This window comes from Parastagonospora nodorum, assembly GCF_000146915.1.
Source record: "Parastagonospora nodorum SN15 chromosome Unknown scaffold_13, whole genome shotgun sequence".
NCBI lineage: Eukaryota > Fungi > Ascomycota > Dothideomycetes > Pleosporales > Phaeosphaeriaceae > Parastagonospora > Parastagonospora nodorum.
In genome coordinates this window covers 935216-951808 of record NW_001884561.1, presented here as the reverse complement: position 1 = coordinate 951808, position 16593 = coordinate 935216, and the positions used below count along the sequence as shown (strand labels likewise).

The window sequence follows — 16593 nt, the reverse complement described above, 5'->3', positions numbered from 1 at the left end:
AGGACCCTGTAAATAATTGTGAGGTGTCTACGTCACGGCCTTCCTAGGTTAGGTTTAAGCTACCAATTAAGCTTCGTCGCCAAGCACGAGCACGTGGGCATCCGCGGCCGCAAGGTCAATTCTGATCTTCGAACATGGAGGATTCCTCACGCTTGTCATGACTCGCGATACCGGTCTGAAGCTACGTGATTTGTACCTAAGGTCACACCTTGAATCTTTCTTGCCCCCAAAAATACCTTCGAAATAATACTAATACTGCAGGTCATCTACTACGAGGAATCTACTCTAACACAATCTTCTGCACATTTCCTCCTTTCTGAACAAACTCCCCGAACATGATCCCATCACAATAGCACTCCCCAATGAGTTTGAAGCTCTCCTCGCCAACAGGCCTGATGATGAATGGCACAGTAGCACCATTGAAAATCGCAATCTTATCACCAGCTCTTTGGAAACGAGGTCCCATACCGACATAACCGACATTGGAAATGAAAGGCCGCTTGCCAGCCATCTCTTGCATGCGTATACGATACATTGTGCCTAAATTCGGTCCGGGATCCGCGTCATCTACGCGTCTCTTGCCCATCTCGACAAGCTCGGCTGCCCGAACTTTGTACTGCGGCATGGTCATCGCATATGCCTCGATAAGCATCTCGAGCTCAGCCACGCAATGCTCATATTTGAGCTTACATGCCGGACCGGCGGGCACTGGAAGAAATCCATCCTCTTGATCCAAGCCTCCGACTGGAACCCTCCAATATGCTTCGTCCCGTCTCTCAGACGTAGGGTAGATATCGTGTCCTTTAGCCTTGGACACGACGCACATCTGCCGGACAGTTGCCAGCAGGTTGAGGTACTCTTCTTGAGGGAATCGAGATGCTTCTCCATCCACAAAGCGGGTCCCGCCAGTCCAGGGACCTCCGATGTCCTCAATCTCATCTACTATGTATCCGTCAAGTGCCAAAAGTAGGTCATTGCCTTCGTCATATATCTTCAGTAGCTGTTTGTTGCTCGCCGCGAAAACAGGGTCGTTTTGATCACCTCGAATCCAGGTAAAAGAGCGCCTGAGTACAATATCCTGGTCTGGTGGGCAGCCCAGTAACGTGCCGTCCGCCTCCAACTTATAGGCCAGTGCCATAGCGAGGCCGTTCATCTTCACATCGTGATTAATCTCGGCGAAAGATCGGGTTATGCCAGACCGCCAGTCCGGGACCCAGCTCGGCAGCGTCGTCTCTAGTTTTACATACTGCGCAGACATGAGCAGATCCACTTTGCCGGTATTGATGATAGCCCTTGCAGTTTTTGTAAAAGTCCTTATTACTTGAGCTTGGTGGGTTTTTAGTCGAGTAATCCGCGCGGATGTTCAATTTTTCGGCATCGTTAACGAGCCCAAGAAGACCGTATACCATGTCACAGCCTTGTGTTGCTTGCACGGATCCTTCGACACAAATTCTGTGAAGTGTCGTATACAGACTGTACCCATCTTGTTCACCTTCATCCCATTTCTTCCTCCGCTGTCGCGACGAAAAGAACGGTTGTATGGTATCCGACACTTCGTCAACCCAGGTACCCATCAGCTGTATCAACGAAGATTCGTGCGAGCGAGTAGCGATGATTTTGGTACCGATGGACGATTGGATAGTTTGTATTACACACATGAGGGTCTCGGCCTTGATCCTTTTCGTTCCACAAACGAATGTCACTTCTGGGGGTAGACTGAATTCTTGCACCACCTGCCGACATAAGCGTCCAAAGTCAGCTGAAGTCGTGCTTAAGGGGGCAAGTTGAACGGTCTCACCCATGCTCGGTTGAACCAAGGTCGTTTGTAGAAAGCTATCAGCGACTCGAAAAGAGTATAGGTAAATTCGGCGAGCACGCTGTCGCAGAAGGCGTGGTATTCGATAGTCTTTGCATCCTCCGGGTTTTCCTTTTTCTGAATCGCGAATAGTTTGGAAATGTGTTCTTTCGTAAAATACGAATACATGTCAAAGTCTTCCACAAATGTTCCAACCTTGTTGAACACCTCCAAGAGCTCCTCAGAACCGTTCTGAGCGGGACCAAGCCAGACTAGAGCTTCTTCAGCGTTGCGATAGATACAGTCCATGTGACGGACCTGCTCCGTCTTTTCAGCATTGTCCTGTTGATTGATACAGATTTGGTCGATCCAGATATTCAGCGGCTTGACCTGATTGTACCTGAGATGATGCAAGGCGGTGGCCAGTGAAAGAGTAATGTCCAAATTCTTTCCGTTGACATAGATATTGCTCCTCTCTTTTCCATCGCCCCAGGTGTATGATAACGCCTTGTATTTTGGATACAAAGAAGACGATATCGACAGAGGCTTACTTTGAGTGACAGGATTTGCGGTTAGAGCCTTGCTGGTGCCGATCAGAGTCGCATCCTCTTCGGCTTGGGTTGTGCTGGACTCGCTCGACCTTACGTTTTTGACGTCCGTATTGGCAACCTTTCTTTTCGAAACATTGATGTCAGCCAGCGGAGCCCATGATAAACGACCATAGAGCGGAATGCGCAATGCCCAGGGTCGCGGCAGCCACCAAAGATACCATGGCAAAGGGTGTAATTCAAGGATTCGGATCTGCGCACGCCCGCCCGTCACTGTAGGCTTCCAGCGCACGTCCGAGTTATCATAGGAGAAAGACATCACTCGGTAGATGCATTCTCAAGGATACGCGCTACGACTTAAATGTTCAGCTTGTTGGTGTCTTGGCAAGCCACAGCTGAACACGCGGGGGCCCAGGCCGTGGGCGAGCGAATAGCGAAAACGCATCCGTTTCGTGTACGAGGTTTGCTGTCGTACGATACTTAGCATTGACAAATAGGTGCCACAGTCACCCTAGATAAGCGTAGGCATTCCAGGTGCAGCCAGCCTCGGTAGCAGTGAAAGCGGACAGTCCTCCTTCAATCTTCCTGGTCGGTGAGGCTCTCTTCTTTCCTGCCCATGTAGGCGCCAGCAAGGACTGCTGTCAAACCGCAGATGCCGGCAAGCGTAGCGTTCATATTGCCATAACCGATTTTCTCCCTGAGGTGACCCGCAAGTAGGGGACCAAGGGTTAGGCCGGCGCTGAAAACCATGCTATTTATACCGTACAGCTGTGCGTACGGTGCTTCCACAAATGTGTCCTCATTGGCTTGCCGGTACTTTTCTACAATGTTACCGGCTTCGACAATCGACGGACTGTTGATGATCGCGAGTCCCACGCCATTCGCACCCAGAAGCCCGGCATAAAGCGCGATATGGCGGATATTGCTAAGTGGCTCGGTGAGAGATGAGTCTACTGATAATCGAAGCAAGGCGAGAGTTGGTACCAGCACTAAGAAGCCCAGAATGGAGAGGAGTCTCGTACCATATCGATCGACACAATATCCAAAAACCGGCCCGAGGAGAAAGTCAGCACCGCCTAGAGGTAAGAAGAGCAGCCCAGCTTTTAGACTATTAAAGCCAAATTGCTCCGATGCGACCAGTGGCACCGTGGCGTCAAAGGATCCAAGAAGGAAAGCTTGCATAAAAGCTACCCAGATCGCCGTGACGAGACCAGGATCGCAGGAGAGGAGGAGAATAGGTAAAGCTCGAGTGATGCGGTTTGCAGGTCTTCCCAACTTATATCGCTTGTGTGCGGTCAATGTATCGGGGAGTAATGGGCTCTGTTCAGTGTCGCCACTGGCTTCTTCTTCGTGTCCCCGGGGTGAGTGTGAGTCGTATTTGGCGGCCACCTTTTTCTCCACCATGAGCATACGAAGAATGAAATCTACCACGACCAAGCCAATGCCCGCGCCGAACACACCTTGATAGCCAGTTTTGGCATAGAGCGCGCCTCCGCATATTGGAGAGAAGAGGCTAGCGACCGAGATAAAGCTGAACACAGTGCCCATCGTCTTGCCTAGGTTTTCCTGGCCCACAGTCTCAATAATGATGGCTAGGCCGATCGTCCACACGACGCCACCACTTGCACCTTGCAGAAACCTTGCGAGAGCGAGCACCGCAACACTCTGGCCTACCGCAAGGAGAATGGTGGCACAAACTAGCATCAAAAGTCCCAGGACGAAGGGAAGTTGTCGAGTCTTGGAAAATTTGTCGGCGAGAATGCCGGCGATTGGCGATGCTGCAACTGACGCCGCCGCGTAGATAGCCAGTAAATTCGAAACAGTGCTTTGGATTTCCGAATCAGGTATATTGACCCTGTCTTTGAGCATGAAGGGCAATATTGGTACGATCAAGCCATACAAGAATAGGTCGGTGAAGGCGCCCATACCAACAGTAAAAACGATGAAGTAAGTGTTGGAGCGCCATTTAAGGCCCTTTGGAGGCGCCGACGTGCTGAATCCCAATCTTTTGAGCATTATGGATGATATTGGACAGATCAAAGTGACTGGCAAAAGGTCAAGGAGAAGACGGAGAAAGTTTAGAGCGACTTAGCCAGAGCGGTGACGTCAGTACTTAGATGTAGAAGAATAGAACTAATTTGCGCAAACAGACGATTCTTTAGCGGGCATTATGTCGCAGTAGCGCAGTCGAGCCTCAAGCCTTTCTTTTGACCGCAGATATGTGGCAGGCAGCGGCGCCTCATATATGTAGCAATATCGCTCTGCTTTGACCAGTTGACGTACACATGTGAACCTTCGGAGCGAGGACTGGGACTATAATGGCCAGGATCTAATCCAACGTAAAAACCATGCCTGCAACACTGACATTTGCTTCTTGTGAAAGGGATCTGATAAAGTGAAGAGGAGGGGACCCGGGTCGACACCTTCTAAGGTTCATGGTAAATTCCAAGTCACGTGTCACTAACCACTAGCGTGCCTGCCCAGGTGCCGGAACCTTGAGCTCTGAGCTTCCGACGCGAACCTCATCGCCAACAAAAGCTTCCACAGCTGCTCGCGACAAAATCGTCGCCATGGCCGAAAAGATGGAAGGCATCCAGATGGGCGTGGATTCGTCCAAGTACCCGGTGCCCATCGAAACGTAAGTTTGTAGAATCTCAAGGTAGGTCTTGATGCTAACCGCAGATGTAGAATTTATGTGAGTTGACCACGGCGCGCAGCACGCAGTCACATTGCACTCCGTGGCGCGATGCTGATAGCACTAGGTCAGCAATCTCGAGGAGCGCGTCAAGATTGACACCATGAAGGAGGCTCTCACCAAGGTCTTCCAGTACTACGGACCTATACTCGACATTATCGCGAAGAGCAGCCTGAAGCGCAAGGGCCAGGCTTTTGTCGTGTTTGATAGCGAGAAGTCTGCACTAGAGGCGATCGAGGAAATGAGCGGATTCGAGCTGTACGGCAAAGCCTTGAAGGTGTCCAAGGCGAAAACACACAGCGACGAGACGGTTAAGCGCAAAGCAGCAGAGATGTTCGAAGAGCACAAGCGTAAGCGGTTAATGCAGAAAGGTGCGTTACTAGAGTGCGAGTGAAAAGGACTATGTTGACCACCTGCAGACTTCAAGCGCGCAGAGGAGGACGCGAAAGCGCAAGCCAACCCTGCAGTCACCACCGAGAAGCCTCGCGCAGCAAAATCCGGAGCCGCCGTCGTTCCAGACGAATACGTACGGCCGAACAAGGTGTTGTTCCTGCAGAACATTCCCCGCGACATCGACGAGGAAGATCTCACAAACGTGTTCGATCGCTTCGAGGGCTTCAAGGAAGTACGCCTGGTCTCGGTCAGAGCTGTCGCCTTTGCCGAATTCGAGAACGAGCAATTCGCGATCACGGCGAAGGAGGCGACTGCGAATACACCAATTGGCGCGGAAGGCAAACCAATGAAGGTCACATACCAACGGCAGTAGGTTATTGCGAATGGATTTTGCGTGTGGATTTGATGATATTACGATACCTCATTCAGCTTCAGTCCGGACAATGAGTTTTGACTACCTGCATATAACGTTCGTTGTGGCGCCATACTTATCTCACACACAGGGCACTTTCAGCAGCTACGAACCATATCCTACCCTTGCATGAACCACAAGCGCCACCCTTCATACCCTCACGGAAACCCACCTGGCCGATCTATTTTGCGGACTATCATTAAGATGACGTCCAGTAGCATGAAGCGAAGAACACAGCCAATGTTTGGTTCTACTAAGCATTCCAGACGCGCCTCAGAAGATGACGTCCTGATTGTCCTCGTCTCCCAGCAGGTCTTTGCTCTCGGCTGCATCTGCTTTGGCACTGTCTTTGGCATTGTCTTTGGCACTTTCTTTGGCCTCCGCAGCCTGCTTCGCCTCCAACCGCGCAGCTTCCTCAACGGCAGCATCTCTCTGCTTCTTGCCCGAAACCTTCTTGAGGCGGTAGAACTCTTCTCGGTCCAGCTCGTCCAGTTCGGAGTTGATGTACTTGATGGTGTTTTCCGTGCGGGGGATGATGACATGCTCGCTGTTGGCTATTAGTACGGACAGGCTTGGATTGTGCGAGATACCCACATTGCGTTGACACGGCGGTTGACTACTTTGATAACCTCGTCCAATATAACGAAGGCGGTCTGCAGACTGGCCAGTTCCACCAATGTCTCGACGGCTCTTGCATATGTCTCTCTACACCTTTGCACCTGCTGACCACCCTTGCCCAGACCTGTCAGTGCGAAGTCGTTGTTGCTGTCCTCGGTGTAGCTCTCGAACTGCGGGAGGAAGACACCCGAGACGTTTTCTTGCTTTGTCCGTACGCGGAACCGAGCTTGCTTTGCCGACTCCTGGATCTGGTAGCCTATGTCGCCGCCGACGGCGTATGTGACTTCAGCGAGGGAGAATGCAGCAACCTGCATGACCCGGCCCATCTTGCGCTTGGCCTCATCGATGCGGCGTGTGATTTCTCGAAAACGCCTGGGCGGAGCTACGTCAGCAAAGCTTCAGACATGTGTAGCTTTCTCGCAGATGCGTACTTGGTCAGGGCCTCGCTCTTTCGCTTGAGCAAATCGTGGCCAGTCTGAGCGCCCTTGAGCTTGCTCTTCATGAGACTCAGCGACTGCCGCGTCGCGAAGACGGCTTCGCGTGCCTGGTGGTGGTGTCAGTTGTGCTGCGGCATAATATGGAGCTATGACATACCCCGCTGCCAGACATATCTGCAACACAGGCGGCGCGTTGGAGGAGAGATGGGTGGGTTGGCTCGTGTGAGCGCCAAGTGCGTGAGATGTGCAGATAATCGAAGGACAGAGTAGAATCAGAAGCAGAATCACGGCCTCGGGTTGGTGAAGGCAGCGCAACGTGACGCAGCTAGCATGCCCGACGAGCTCCACCCACAGCGGGCCCGTGCCTGCCAACTCGGCGCGCGGCGAGGCAGGCGCGATTGGGTGGACTGCAACGGGGTGGGTCCCAGACCGCTGTTGCTGGGTGCCCCGAGCGGGCCCTCTGAGAAGTTTAACGCTGCCGTCAACACCTCCCTCACCCACCCCGACCGCATCCATCGCGTTTCCTGCCCACCGCGGGCTGTCCCACGGCTCCTCTGGCGCCACAATGCCCGGCGAACTCCTCCGCACCGTCACCGCGAGCCTCCCGCGGCCCTCGAAGCGGAAAATGGAGCGCGCCAGCGACCTCCACCTGATCACCGACCAGGATGTCGCGTACGAGCAGGACATCCAGCGCAACCCCGGCAGCGTGAAGCCCTGGCTGGACTATGTGCGCTTCAAGAAGTCGCGCGGCAGCATTCTCGAGCAGGCCTACGTCTTTGAGCGCGCCGTCGAGGTCCTCCCGCGCTCCTACAAGCTCTGGAAGCTCTACCTCGACCTGCGGACGAGGCATCTTGCCAAGAAGAATCCTGCCCGCTTTGCGCCGCACTATGTCAAGGTCAACGCCCTGTTCGAGCGCGCCCTGGTGCTGCTGAACAAGATGCCGCGCATCTGGGAGATGTACCTCACGTTTCTGATGCAGCAGCCTCTCGTCACCACCACGCGCCGAACATTTGACCGAGCGCTACGCGCCCTCCCGCTGACGCAGCACAACCGCATATGGGCCCTCTATCGACCATTTGCGACTTCCGCCTCAGGCGAAACAGCTGTCAAGATATGGCGACGGTACATGCAGATCCATCCCGAGGATGCCGAGGACTTCATCGAGCTGCTCAAGGACATGCGCAAGTACACGGAAGCCGTCAAGAAGTACATGGAGATTCTCAACAACCCCCGTTTCAAGAGCAAGGAAGCAAAGGGCCCGTTCCAGTTTTGGACCGAGATGATCGACCTGCTGATCGACCACGCCAAGGAAATCGACACCAGTGATGACAGCGGCATCGACGTTGAAAAGATCATACATAGTGGCATCCTGAAGTTCCCCGACCAGAGAGGCGTGCTCTGGGTAGGCTTGGCGCGATACTGGATGCACAAGGGCGAATACGAAAAGGCACGCGACGTCTTTGAGGAGGCCGTCACCACCGTCATGACTGTACGCGACTTCTCCATAGTCTTCGACACATACGTCGAAGCAGAAGAGGCCATGATTGGCATCAAACTCAACGAAGCTGCGGCGCGGTCTGAGAAGGGGAAACTCAACGAAGCCGCTGACGCGGACCTCGACATCCGAATGGTTCGCTTTGAGTCGCTCATGCAAAGGAGACCGTTCTTGCTGAACGATGTCATGCTGCGCCAGAACCCCCACAACGTTGTCGAATGGCAGAAGCGCATTGCGCTCTGGGGCGATAACAAGAAAGAGGTGGTACAGACATACACCGATGCCATCGCCGCCATCAACCCAAAGAAGGCCGTCGGCAAATTCCATGAGCTGTGGACCAACTATGCAAAGTTCTACGAAGCTGGCGGCAGTCTGCAGAACGCTCGCGTGATCATGGAAAAGGCTGTCAAGGTTCCTTTCAAGTCTGTCGCAGAGCTGGCTGAGATGTGGTGCGAGTTCGCTGAGTTGGAACTTCGCAACGAAAACTTCGACAAGGCCGTCGACATTATGGCCAAGGCGACGCAAGCCCCCAAACGATCGAATGTTGACTATTTTGATGACTCACTGTCACCCCAACAGCGTGTTCACAAGAGCTGGAAGCTCTGGAGCTTCTATGTCGATCTTGTGGAGAGTGTCAGCACATTGGAGGAAACCAAGAAGGTCTACGAGCGCATTTTCGAGCTTCGCATTGCGACCCCACAGACCGTTGTCAACTACGCCAACCTGCTAGAAGAGAACAACTACTTCGAGGATTGCTTCAAAGTCTACGAGCGCGGTCTCGATCTTTTCAGCTATCCTGTCGCGTTCGAGATCTGGAATCTCTACCTCACCAAAGCCGTGGATCGCAAGATCGGGATGGAGCGTCTTCGAGACTTATTCGAGCAGGCTGTTGAAGACTGCCCACCAAAGTTCGCCAAGGTCCTTTACCTCATGTACGGAGCACTGGAGGAAGATCGAGGACTCGCGCGACATGCTATGCGGATATACGAGCGCGCTACCCGGGCCGTTGCAGACGAAGACAGGCTGGAGATGTTCAACTTTTACATCACCAAATCCGCCTCCAACTTTGGTCTCACCTCAACAAGACCGATCTACGAGCGCGCTATTGGTGCGCTACCTGACGCTGAGGCCAAGGAAATGTGTCTCAAATTTGCTGAAATGGAGCGACGGTTGGGAGAGATCGACCGAGCACGAGCAATCTATGGCCATGCCAGCCAGTTCTGCGATCCGCGAACAAGTCCAGAGTTCTGGAAGAAGTGGGAGTCCTTCGAGGTCCAGCACGGCAACGAGGACACCTACAAGGAAATGCTTCGGATCAAGCGGAGTGTTCAGGCTCAATACAAGTACGTTCTTCTCATGCTTTTCAAATCCACCCCGCTAACCCTCCGTAGTACCGACGTCAACTTCATCGCGTCTCAAGCCGTCGCTCGTGGCATGCAGAACGGCAATAGCGAGCACGCCAACGACGACGCAACCAACGGTGAAGATGCAATGGCCGCCCTAGAGCGGGAAGCTCGCGCTCCCGTGGGCTTTGTCGCAGCTAGCACCGGCCCCTTGGGCGGAAGTGTCAAACCCACAGACGCAGAAGGAGCAGCGAATCCCGATGCTATCGATCTCGACGATGACTTATGATCCACGAACGACAATTCGGTGGGGTGGAATAAGGGGTGTGCATTTCAATGGCGTTTTATTCGAGACTATCGACTCTCGACCCTTCTGTTTGTGTAAAATTTCCAGCTGATCGTACGTGATCGCCGCTCAGCTTCAATTTGTCATTGCTACATATGTATTTCCGAAATCCGGGATACCTGAATAACCTACCTTTGCATACCCGGCGTTTTTTTCGGATAACGCGCGATGATGCGCTTTGATCGAAATTTGTGGTGGATTTCTTTTGTTTTGTGACAAGCTGATGGAAAGGCAGACTGCCGGTTTCGAAAATCTATACTTCTGCGAACAATTTGGTCATATTAGATACTCAAAACTCAGCCAAGAGAACCTCTTCACTTTTCGACTGACGTCTCCTTCGAACAATTCAAGATTACGCCGAGATGAAGGAGTTTGCTTATATCTCACCTCAGCTTCGGTTTGACTAAAACGCAGAATTCCCGATGCGCATGCGCCCTGCTCACCGGAACATCGGCACAATGGATGTACGGTACAACGAGTCATCGAAATGCCGGCGGAGCCCCGCGGTCGCATGGCTGTGGACGGCAATGGACAATAGTCGGTGTGCTGCATGCACTGCGCCCCGTATAGTAGTTGTTGAGCTAACAAGAAGTTGCTCACTTGTGTTACCGCTGCTTTGGAGACGAATAATGTCAAAGAAGCCCACCAACCACATCTCGTCCCTCAACCCCCTCGCCAATTCAGTAGGACACCTGACGTAGATCCACAGCTGCATCCGTCGAACAGAGCATATCGACGTGTCTTCCGGTAGTTGGGGCTTGGCGTTCAAGCCACAGCGCAGGCGTGAGCCACTGCAGTGGAGACATTTATTCGGTCTGGACTCTGATCATGGCTGTCATGTGTGGCTGTGGATCGCCGTGACGGTGGTGATGATGCCCTGTCTCGAGCACATGTCTTTGTGAAGATGGCTTGGCGTTGTCACGGAAAGAGCTTGTGGAACGTATTCGCTTTTATGCGGTGTGGGGTATCACCAGCTTGATAACAGCGCGCAGTCCCTTCAAACTTGCACCGGACGTAAGGTACCATCTCGTTTGGCAGAATTCAACCTATTCTTGAGCAACGGACAACAGCAACTCGACACAACTCCACCACCATGACCACCAACACTACCAGCAACCCCGCAGCAACCTCATCAACAGACGCCAGCAAGCGGAGAGATTCGAAAGCTTCCTCCTCAAGCGAGCGACGAACCAGCGAAACATGGGATGCATCAAAAGTACCCCCAAGTCAATTCCAGCTCAAACCTGGTAGCATCTATTCAACGCCGAACTCGAAAGATGGAAATGTAGAAAGAGGCGATCGTGACAAGGCTTACTTTGAAAAGCTGAAGGAAAAGGTAACGTTGGTCTTGACTATAGTGGGGACCAAGGCTTATCTCATGTAGGGTTGGACAGGGAAGTGATTGTGCGGTGGGAACTGGGGGTTTCTGTCTTCTCAATGATAGCTAGGTTGTCGATCAAGTAAAGGTGTATTTGAAAGAGACCGAAGCAATTTTTACATGTCATCTTCAGGTGTTCTTCACATGCTTAGTTACACCCGAAACTTCAATAACATTCAGCTCCAGAGAACTGTATAACTACAGCAGCACAGCAGGAGGGTCTTGCAGCATCAATACCCATCGATCTGCCTAGAGATATTTCCGCCGATTATATTTACTGCAGGCCATAACCCACGATGGGTAGCGACAACGCGTCTGGAGCTACACACAGGGCCTTGACGTCGCAATCGAAGCCTCGTGATACTGTGTATAGCCCGAGGGCTTTAGATATCCCTATTTGTTTTCTGTGGTAGGTAGTCGATAATCTGCAGTAGAACAGGTGCTCGGGTAGCCGCATCGTTGTGACCCTGAAAGAGCAAGCATTTCGTTGGGCGCTTGACAGCGAAAAAGTAGCTAGCCTCTGCATACCCCTTTTTCATACCGCAACGGCTTCCCAATGGCTTGCAATAAAACATTCTGGTTGTATGAATTGAACTCCACTCTCCTGTCAAGAAAGTAGCCAACAACCAAAAGATGATACGTTGGTCTAGAGAAATTCGACTCTCGAGACATCTTTCCTTTTTTGGCGCGGAATTGTTCATGCAAATTTACTCAAGCGTTAGTTCGAGACCAGAAATGAGCTGATGGGGTAATCATGTTACTTTTCAATGTGCTGGTTGTGGTGTGTTTGCTTTGTGGTACAGAAGCGGGTAATGGCATACACGTGTGACACCGAGGGAGTGCCAATTGCTTTGGCGGAACAGACTGAAGAGCTGTCAAATTATTGTGCTTGGCTTCTGAATTACTACGCGCGTCTCTTTCCTCTCAAACAATCCTTGTCACGAGGAAGCGCAACAGTCCGAAATCAGGCCCAAGATAACTCGTATCCTGCGGCCGAAACTCCAACTCATTTTCCGGCACAATCTCCGCTTCCGTTTTCCATTTCGTCCCTGTCTGATTTCCCACGACATCCCACATGCGCCTAAAAGTCTCTGCGTCATGCAGCGTGAATTCGTTCTGGTTGTTCTCCTTATTCCATTTCGTCCTTGCCACAATGTCTTTCGTCGCACCCTGATACCCCACTATCAGACTGCCAGCTTCCGGCTTCGACAGCTTCACCAGCTCTTTGCACGCCAGAATCTGCGTCTCCCAATCCCACTGATGCAGAACATGCACGATGAAGATGACGTCCATTTGGCCATTTAGGTTACCCAGCGCTTCATTGGGAAACAAAATGTCAGACTCAATGTAAGAGGCCAGGAAACGATCTTTGTCGTTGAAAAACTCGTATCCGAGGTCCCAGTGATTGACGATATCGACTCCGTAAAGACCGTCAGTAGGTGAACCGTCGAGCGCAAGGCGTCGAAGATCTTGGCCTACGTAGCATCCGACGTCGAGAAGCTTGTCACCGGATTTGAGACGTGAGAGGATGGAAGGGTAGGCGGGATGTCGAGATATGCTAGGTAGCAGGAAGGCGCCAATGCCAGTGCAGGGGTACGGACGAATGTTCCATGCTTTTTCGCGCTGCAATGGCCTCAGAAAGATGTAACATGGGAAGATGGATTCACGTACTATGGTGTAGATGTGCTTTGATACTTCTTCCGGAGGGATCTTACTGTAGGTCTCGAGGCTATGTCGGACCTGTCGGATACGGATGATGTGTGAGGAAGCTTTGTCTACATGCTAAAGCGTCAGAAAGCGACTGACCTCTGGTTTTATCTGGTGATCAATATTCTGAGACATCAAGTCAGCGCCTGTTCTAAGGTCGAATCTTTCACGGAGCAGCACTTGCCTCTATCCACCACGGGTGGTCCTTGCTTGGTTTCTTCGCCGCTACTGGATCCGAGATAGGCTTTGCAGTCGACATGCTGTTTTCGTTTCACTTTTGGATACTTGTTTGGAAAGAAGAAGATTGCTTCGAGCTCAAGTGTTTGTGAGGGTCAGAAGAGAGAGGGCATCTTACACTGTGCCGCAGAGCTAGATCACCTCTGGACTAGCGCCATCACGCTACATGCGGCCCCAAACCGCTGTGACGCCAGGCCTCCCATCGGAGAACGAGGGCGCACATCTTGTCGATCGCGCGGAGCTTATGGCCTCTTGACGCCAGCCTTGCGAACAAGGTCTAGCATGCTCAGAGCGACCTCGGAAGTCTTGTACCCACTCGAGATCTACACGTAGATCGTGCTGAAGCCCGAGACACGATTCCAGGGTCGTATATCTGCCTGCTTCTTTGGTATTAGACACGAGCTTCACTGTTCGAAACACGCGTCCGGCGGCTGATGTTCTGAATGTTGTGACGTCATCACCGCCCTGCACCTAGGTACCTACCCATCACCAGGCGCCTCAACATGCTCGCATGTACTTCGCAGACACTTGGTTCCACACATGGTACAAGGGTCTGGTAGAATTCACAGCCTCTAGTTAGCTGAATAACTATCTCAAGCTTCCAACAGGCAGACCGTCGCCTGCATGATAATTACCAATATGGCGTGTGCCCGTACCAGGCTCTGCATCGAAATAATTCGCAGAGCGTTCCTCAGCCCAAGCCCTCAGTCTGTCCCAGTCATGGCACTTCTTCTCTTGGTCATGTCCTGCATCTCTCTTCCCCCAAGTTTTCAGCAAGGTATCGTCAATGTTACACATTATGTATTGCCTCAACGCATCGAAGCAGTGCCGGTCATGGCTAGCTGACCAGTGTCTGGTCTCATTGCGCTCGAGTGCGACATAGTGCTTGCGCAGGTTTGTCTGGAAATTCAGTCAGCTCTGTTTTCTGCACTGCGGAGGAGCAGTCGTACAACACAGTGTATCGCATGATATGCCTCGATTACAAATGTCAATTTACCACCAGAGTCTGGTAAGATCACCGTTTCAGGGAGTTTCTTGGACCGCGCATATTCTGGCTCTATAGCAACAACGCCATGGCCGGGCAGGATTGCGTCCCAGGCTTTGGAAGCTTCTTCTTCATCACTTGAGATGTACTTCGAGTGCTGATATATAGTCCTAGGCTCGGTACGCTTTAGAGGCATACCGTCTAACCATAGCGTCAGAATTTGCTCGCAGAAATCCTCACAACAACTTACGGACAGAACGGCAAGAATCCTTCTCCGCTTGGCTCAGAAACATAATGGCGATACCCTGCGCGGCAATTGTGCAGAGCAGTGCAGCTTGAATGAGGTACCACAGGTATTTTCGTGCCCTCAAGGAGCCTACATGGGTCCGGGGGACATTTTCGAATTGATCGTCATCGACGTGGGAGTCTTGTGCCGGAATGTTTCGATACGCAATCTTTTCGGCGTTCATGGTCTTGTTTGTCTCAGGGAGGAACGTTGAGTATGCTACAGGAAGCTCTTACAAAACTCTAGTACCTTTGTTGTCTCCGAGGAAAGTATGCTGCCTGGTAAGTGCACAGTATACATCCTAACGCTGATTTGCCGGCTAAACGACCAGTTCCCTCACCTAGTATACTTAGGCTAGCTCGACTTAGGCTATGGAACGCCTTGCATTACATCCACTCAAGACGGCCAAGAGCCCTTGGCCCACAGAAGCTTTCGGTCTCCGAAGCTTAGCGTGCTTGTCGATCACACCAACCCTACGCTCTACGCCACCTGCGTATGCTACATGTACATGTATCAACACTGTACAATCGTTACTACATTTGTCGATGATACCGACCAGCCCCCTACTCATATTGAAAAGGAATGGGTGAATGCCCGTTTTATCTTGGCTTGGACAGAAGAAGCGCCCCGATATATAGCCAACTCTTCTCTCCATATTTGAGCTGTGCTTACAGACGTTGAACCCGCATCTATGAACGCATTGTATCAGCTATAACACCTCGTTGAATCGTCCAGAAAACTACAATACAAGTTACTACCTAATTACACCCGCGTCAGGTACGCCAGCTCCATTCTGGTCCTTACATCATGACTGACTATGATCTCGAGCTCACCAAAACAACAATAGCCATGTACATCTCAAGAGCCCTCTCAGTCCTAGCAACTGTCTTCGCCTTCACTACAACGATTGCCGCACTCCCGACACCTGGTGAAAACGCACCGGCGCAGGACCTATGCGTTCTTCGAAGAGGCGAAGAGGGAACTGCTGAAACGGCGTGCTAGGATGTAATTTAAAGCATCTATGTGCGATACTGTCTTTGAACACTTTTGAGGAGATTTGGGCACCTAGATGGAGACTGTCCCTATGCAAACAAGAATATACCAAATTCCACACATAGATAAAGTGTTCCTTTCTCTGAACAAAACCATACCAAATATCATCATATCACCCACTCTGATTGAGCAAAACCGTTTTAATGATGGTCATGCCAAGCTACCAATCACTGATCAATCTTATCTTCCGATGAACGCTTTACGCAGACAGTTCTCAGAACGATAAAGATAAGTGGATATCTAACCTAGCGTGCTGTGCAGCTTGTCTAGTGCTTACATCCGATTCCTTCGCCACAACCGCTGTCAATCCACGTACTGGCACGCCTCACTGTTTCCAAGTTTCAAGATTCGTCGACCATTTTCTGCGGTGCCTCGATGACCCGCGATCGGCAGTCGATATGACGCAGGGCCCACTGCCACAACTATGCGTGTTTATATCCGAACGGCAAGCCCTAAAATAACTTGTGCGCATAGGTCGCACACCCTCCATGATATTGACACCATTCACAAGCGGCCCCAATACATAAGTCTGGATGAGTTCGCATGGTCATTGGTGCCTTAGAGCATAAGACAAAGTGTCTGAATACACGCAAACTTCTCAATGTGCATACTGCAAGGAAGCCGCTTAGAAGGGGTGGGTATTGATTGTTGCATCATCTGGAGGTACTAATCGTACTAGTAGGCACCCAGGGAATAGCCGCCGGTACTAGAGCCAGAGATCCGAAACGAGCCTTACTTAGTATGTACACGACATGTACCTAGCTGTGACAATCACAGGCTTCGGTCACCGAGCACATGGTACATATCCTGTCAATATGGTATTATATATCTTCCAGGGTTCAAGATGACCTCTTCGCCATATCAT

The 16593-nt window shown here is 51.6% G+C and overlaps 11 protein-coding genes across 11 annotated transcripts; 4 read left to right on the top strand and 7 right to left on the bottom strand.

Annotated features, from left to right (window-relative positions):
- Positions 1 to 177: 177 nt before the first annotated feature.
- On the bottom strand, positions 178 to 1153 carry SNOG_08934 (hypothetical protein; the record flags this gene model as incomplete). The annotated part of the gene is made up of 1 exon (XM_001799186.1): positions 178 to 1153. One exon carries the CDS (start codon positions 1151 to 1153, stop codon positions 281 to 283), a length of 873 nt encoding a protein of 290 aa, XP_001799238.1. The 3' UTR covers positions 178 to 280.
- A 618-nt stretch (positions 1154 to 1771) lies between these two features.
- On the bottom strand, positions 1772 to 2662 carry SNOG_20103 (hypothetical protein; the record flags this gene model as incomplete). The annotated part of the gene is made up of 1 exon (XM_001799185.1): positions 1772 to 2662. One exon carries the CDS (start codon positions 2660 to 2662, stop codon positions 1772 to 1774), a length of 891 nt encoding a protein of 296 aa, XP_001799237.1.
- Positions 2663 to 2919: 257 nt separating this feature from the next.
- Positions 2920 to 4359, bottom strand: SNOG_08933 (hypothetical protein; the record flags this gene model as incomplete). Its single annotated transcript, XM_001799184.1, has 2 exons — positions 2920 to 3293; positions 3366 to 4359. 2 exons carry the CDS (start codon positions 4357 to 4359, stop codon positions 2920 to 2922), a joined length of 1368 nt encoding a protein of 455 aa, XP_001799236.1.
- Positions 4360 to 4897: 538 nt separating this feature from the next.
- Positions 4898 to 5984, top strand: SNOG_08932 (hypothetical protein). Its single transcript, XM_001799183.1, has 3 exons — positions 4898 to 4989; positions 5106 to 5409; positions 5458 to 5984. Exons 2-3 carry the CDS (start codon positions 5142 to 5144, stop codon positions 5802 to 5804), a joined length of 615 nt encoding a protein of 204 aa, XP_001799235.1. The 5' UTR covers positions 4898 to 4989; positions 5106 to 5141; the 3' UTR covers positions 5805 to 5984.
- Positions 5985 to 6116: 132 nt separating this feature from the next.
- On the bottom strand, positions 6117 to 7070 carry SNOG_08931 (hypothetical protein; the record flags this gene model as incomplete). The annotated part of the gene is made up of 4 exons (XM_001799182.1): positions 6117 to 6390; positions 6438 to 6833; positions 6893 to 7005; positions 7056 to 7070. 4 exons carry the CDS (start codon positions 7068 to 7070, stop codon positions 6117 to 6119), a joined length of 798 nt encoding a protein of 265 aa, XP_001799234.1.
- A 393-nt stretch (positions 7071 to 7463) lies between these two features.
- Positions 7464 to 10025, top strand: SNOG_08930 (hypothetical protein; the record flags this gene model as incomplete). Its single annotated transcript, XM_001799181.1, has 1 exon — positions 7464 to 10025. One exon carries the CDS (start codon positions 7464 to 7466, stop codon positions 10023 to 10025), a length of 2562 nt encoding a protein of 853 aa, XP_001799233.1.
- A 496-nt stretch (positions 10026 to 10521) lies between these two features.
- SNOG_08929 (hypothetical protein) lies at positions 10522 to 10737 on the bottom strand (the record flags this gene model as incomplete). Its single annotated transcript, XM_001799180.1, has 2 exons — positions 10522 to 10637; positions 10683 to 10737. 2 exons carry the CDS (start codon positions 10735 to 10737, stop codon positions 10522 to 10524), a joined length of 171 nt encoding a protein of 56 aa, XP_001799232.1.
- Positions 10738 to 11175: 438 nt separating this feature from the next.
- Positions 11176 to 11578, top strand: SNOG_08928 (hypothetical protein; the record flags this gene model as incomplete). Its single annotated transcript, XM_001799179.1, has 2 exons — positions 11176 to 11418; positions 11467 to 11578. The coding sequence occupies 2 exons, from the start codon at positions 11176 to 11178 to the stop codon at positions 11482 to 11484; spliced, it is 261 nt and encodes an 86-aa protein (XP_001799231.1). The 3' UTR covers positions 11485 to 11578.
- An 806-nt stretch (positions 11579 to 12384) lies between these two features.
- Positions 12385 to 13426, bottom strand: SNOG_08927 (hypothetical protein; the record flags this gene model as incomplete). The annotated part of the gene is made up of 2 exons (XM_001799178.1): positions 12385 to 13200; positions 13352 to 13426. 2 exons carry the CDS (start codon positions 13424 to 13426, stop codon positions 12385 to 12387), a joined length of 891 nt encoding a protein of 296 aa, XP_001799230.1.
- Positions 13427 to 13992: 566 nt separating this feature from the next.
- On the bottom strand, positions 13993 to 14859 carry SNOG_08926 (hypothetical protein; the record flags this gene model as incomplete). The annotated part of the gene is made up of 3 exons (XM_001799177.1): positions 13993 to 14304; positions 14355 to 14590; positions 14640 to 14859. 3 exons carry the CDS (start codon positions 14857 to 14859, stop codon positions 13993 to 13995), a joined length of 768 nt encoding a protein of 255 aa, XP_001799229.1.
- A 623-nt stretch (positions 14860 to 15482) lies between these two features.
- On the top strand, positions 15483 to 15664 carry SNOG_08925 (hypothetical protein; the record flags this gene model as incomplete). The annotated part of the gene is made up of 2 exons (XM_001799176.1): positions 15483 to 15603; positions 15624 to 15664. 2 exons carry the CDS (start codon positions 15483 to 15485, stop codon positions 15662 to 15664), a joined length of 162 nt encoding a protein of 53 aa, XP_001799228.1.
- Between the last annotated feature and the right edge of the window lie 929 nt (positions 15665 to 16593).

Excerpts from the sequence above, each read along its gene's own strand:
- SNOG_08932 (XM_001799183.1), top strand. The coding sequence starts at position 5,142 with ATGAAGGAGGCTCTCACCAAGGTCTTCCAGTACTACGGACCTATACTC. Across the intron at positions 5,410-5,457 it reads TAAGCGGTTAATGCAGAAAG|ACTTCAAGCGCGCAGAGGAG; the intron begins GTGCGTTACTAG and ends GACCACCTGCAG.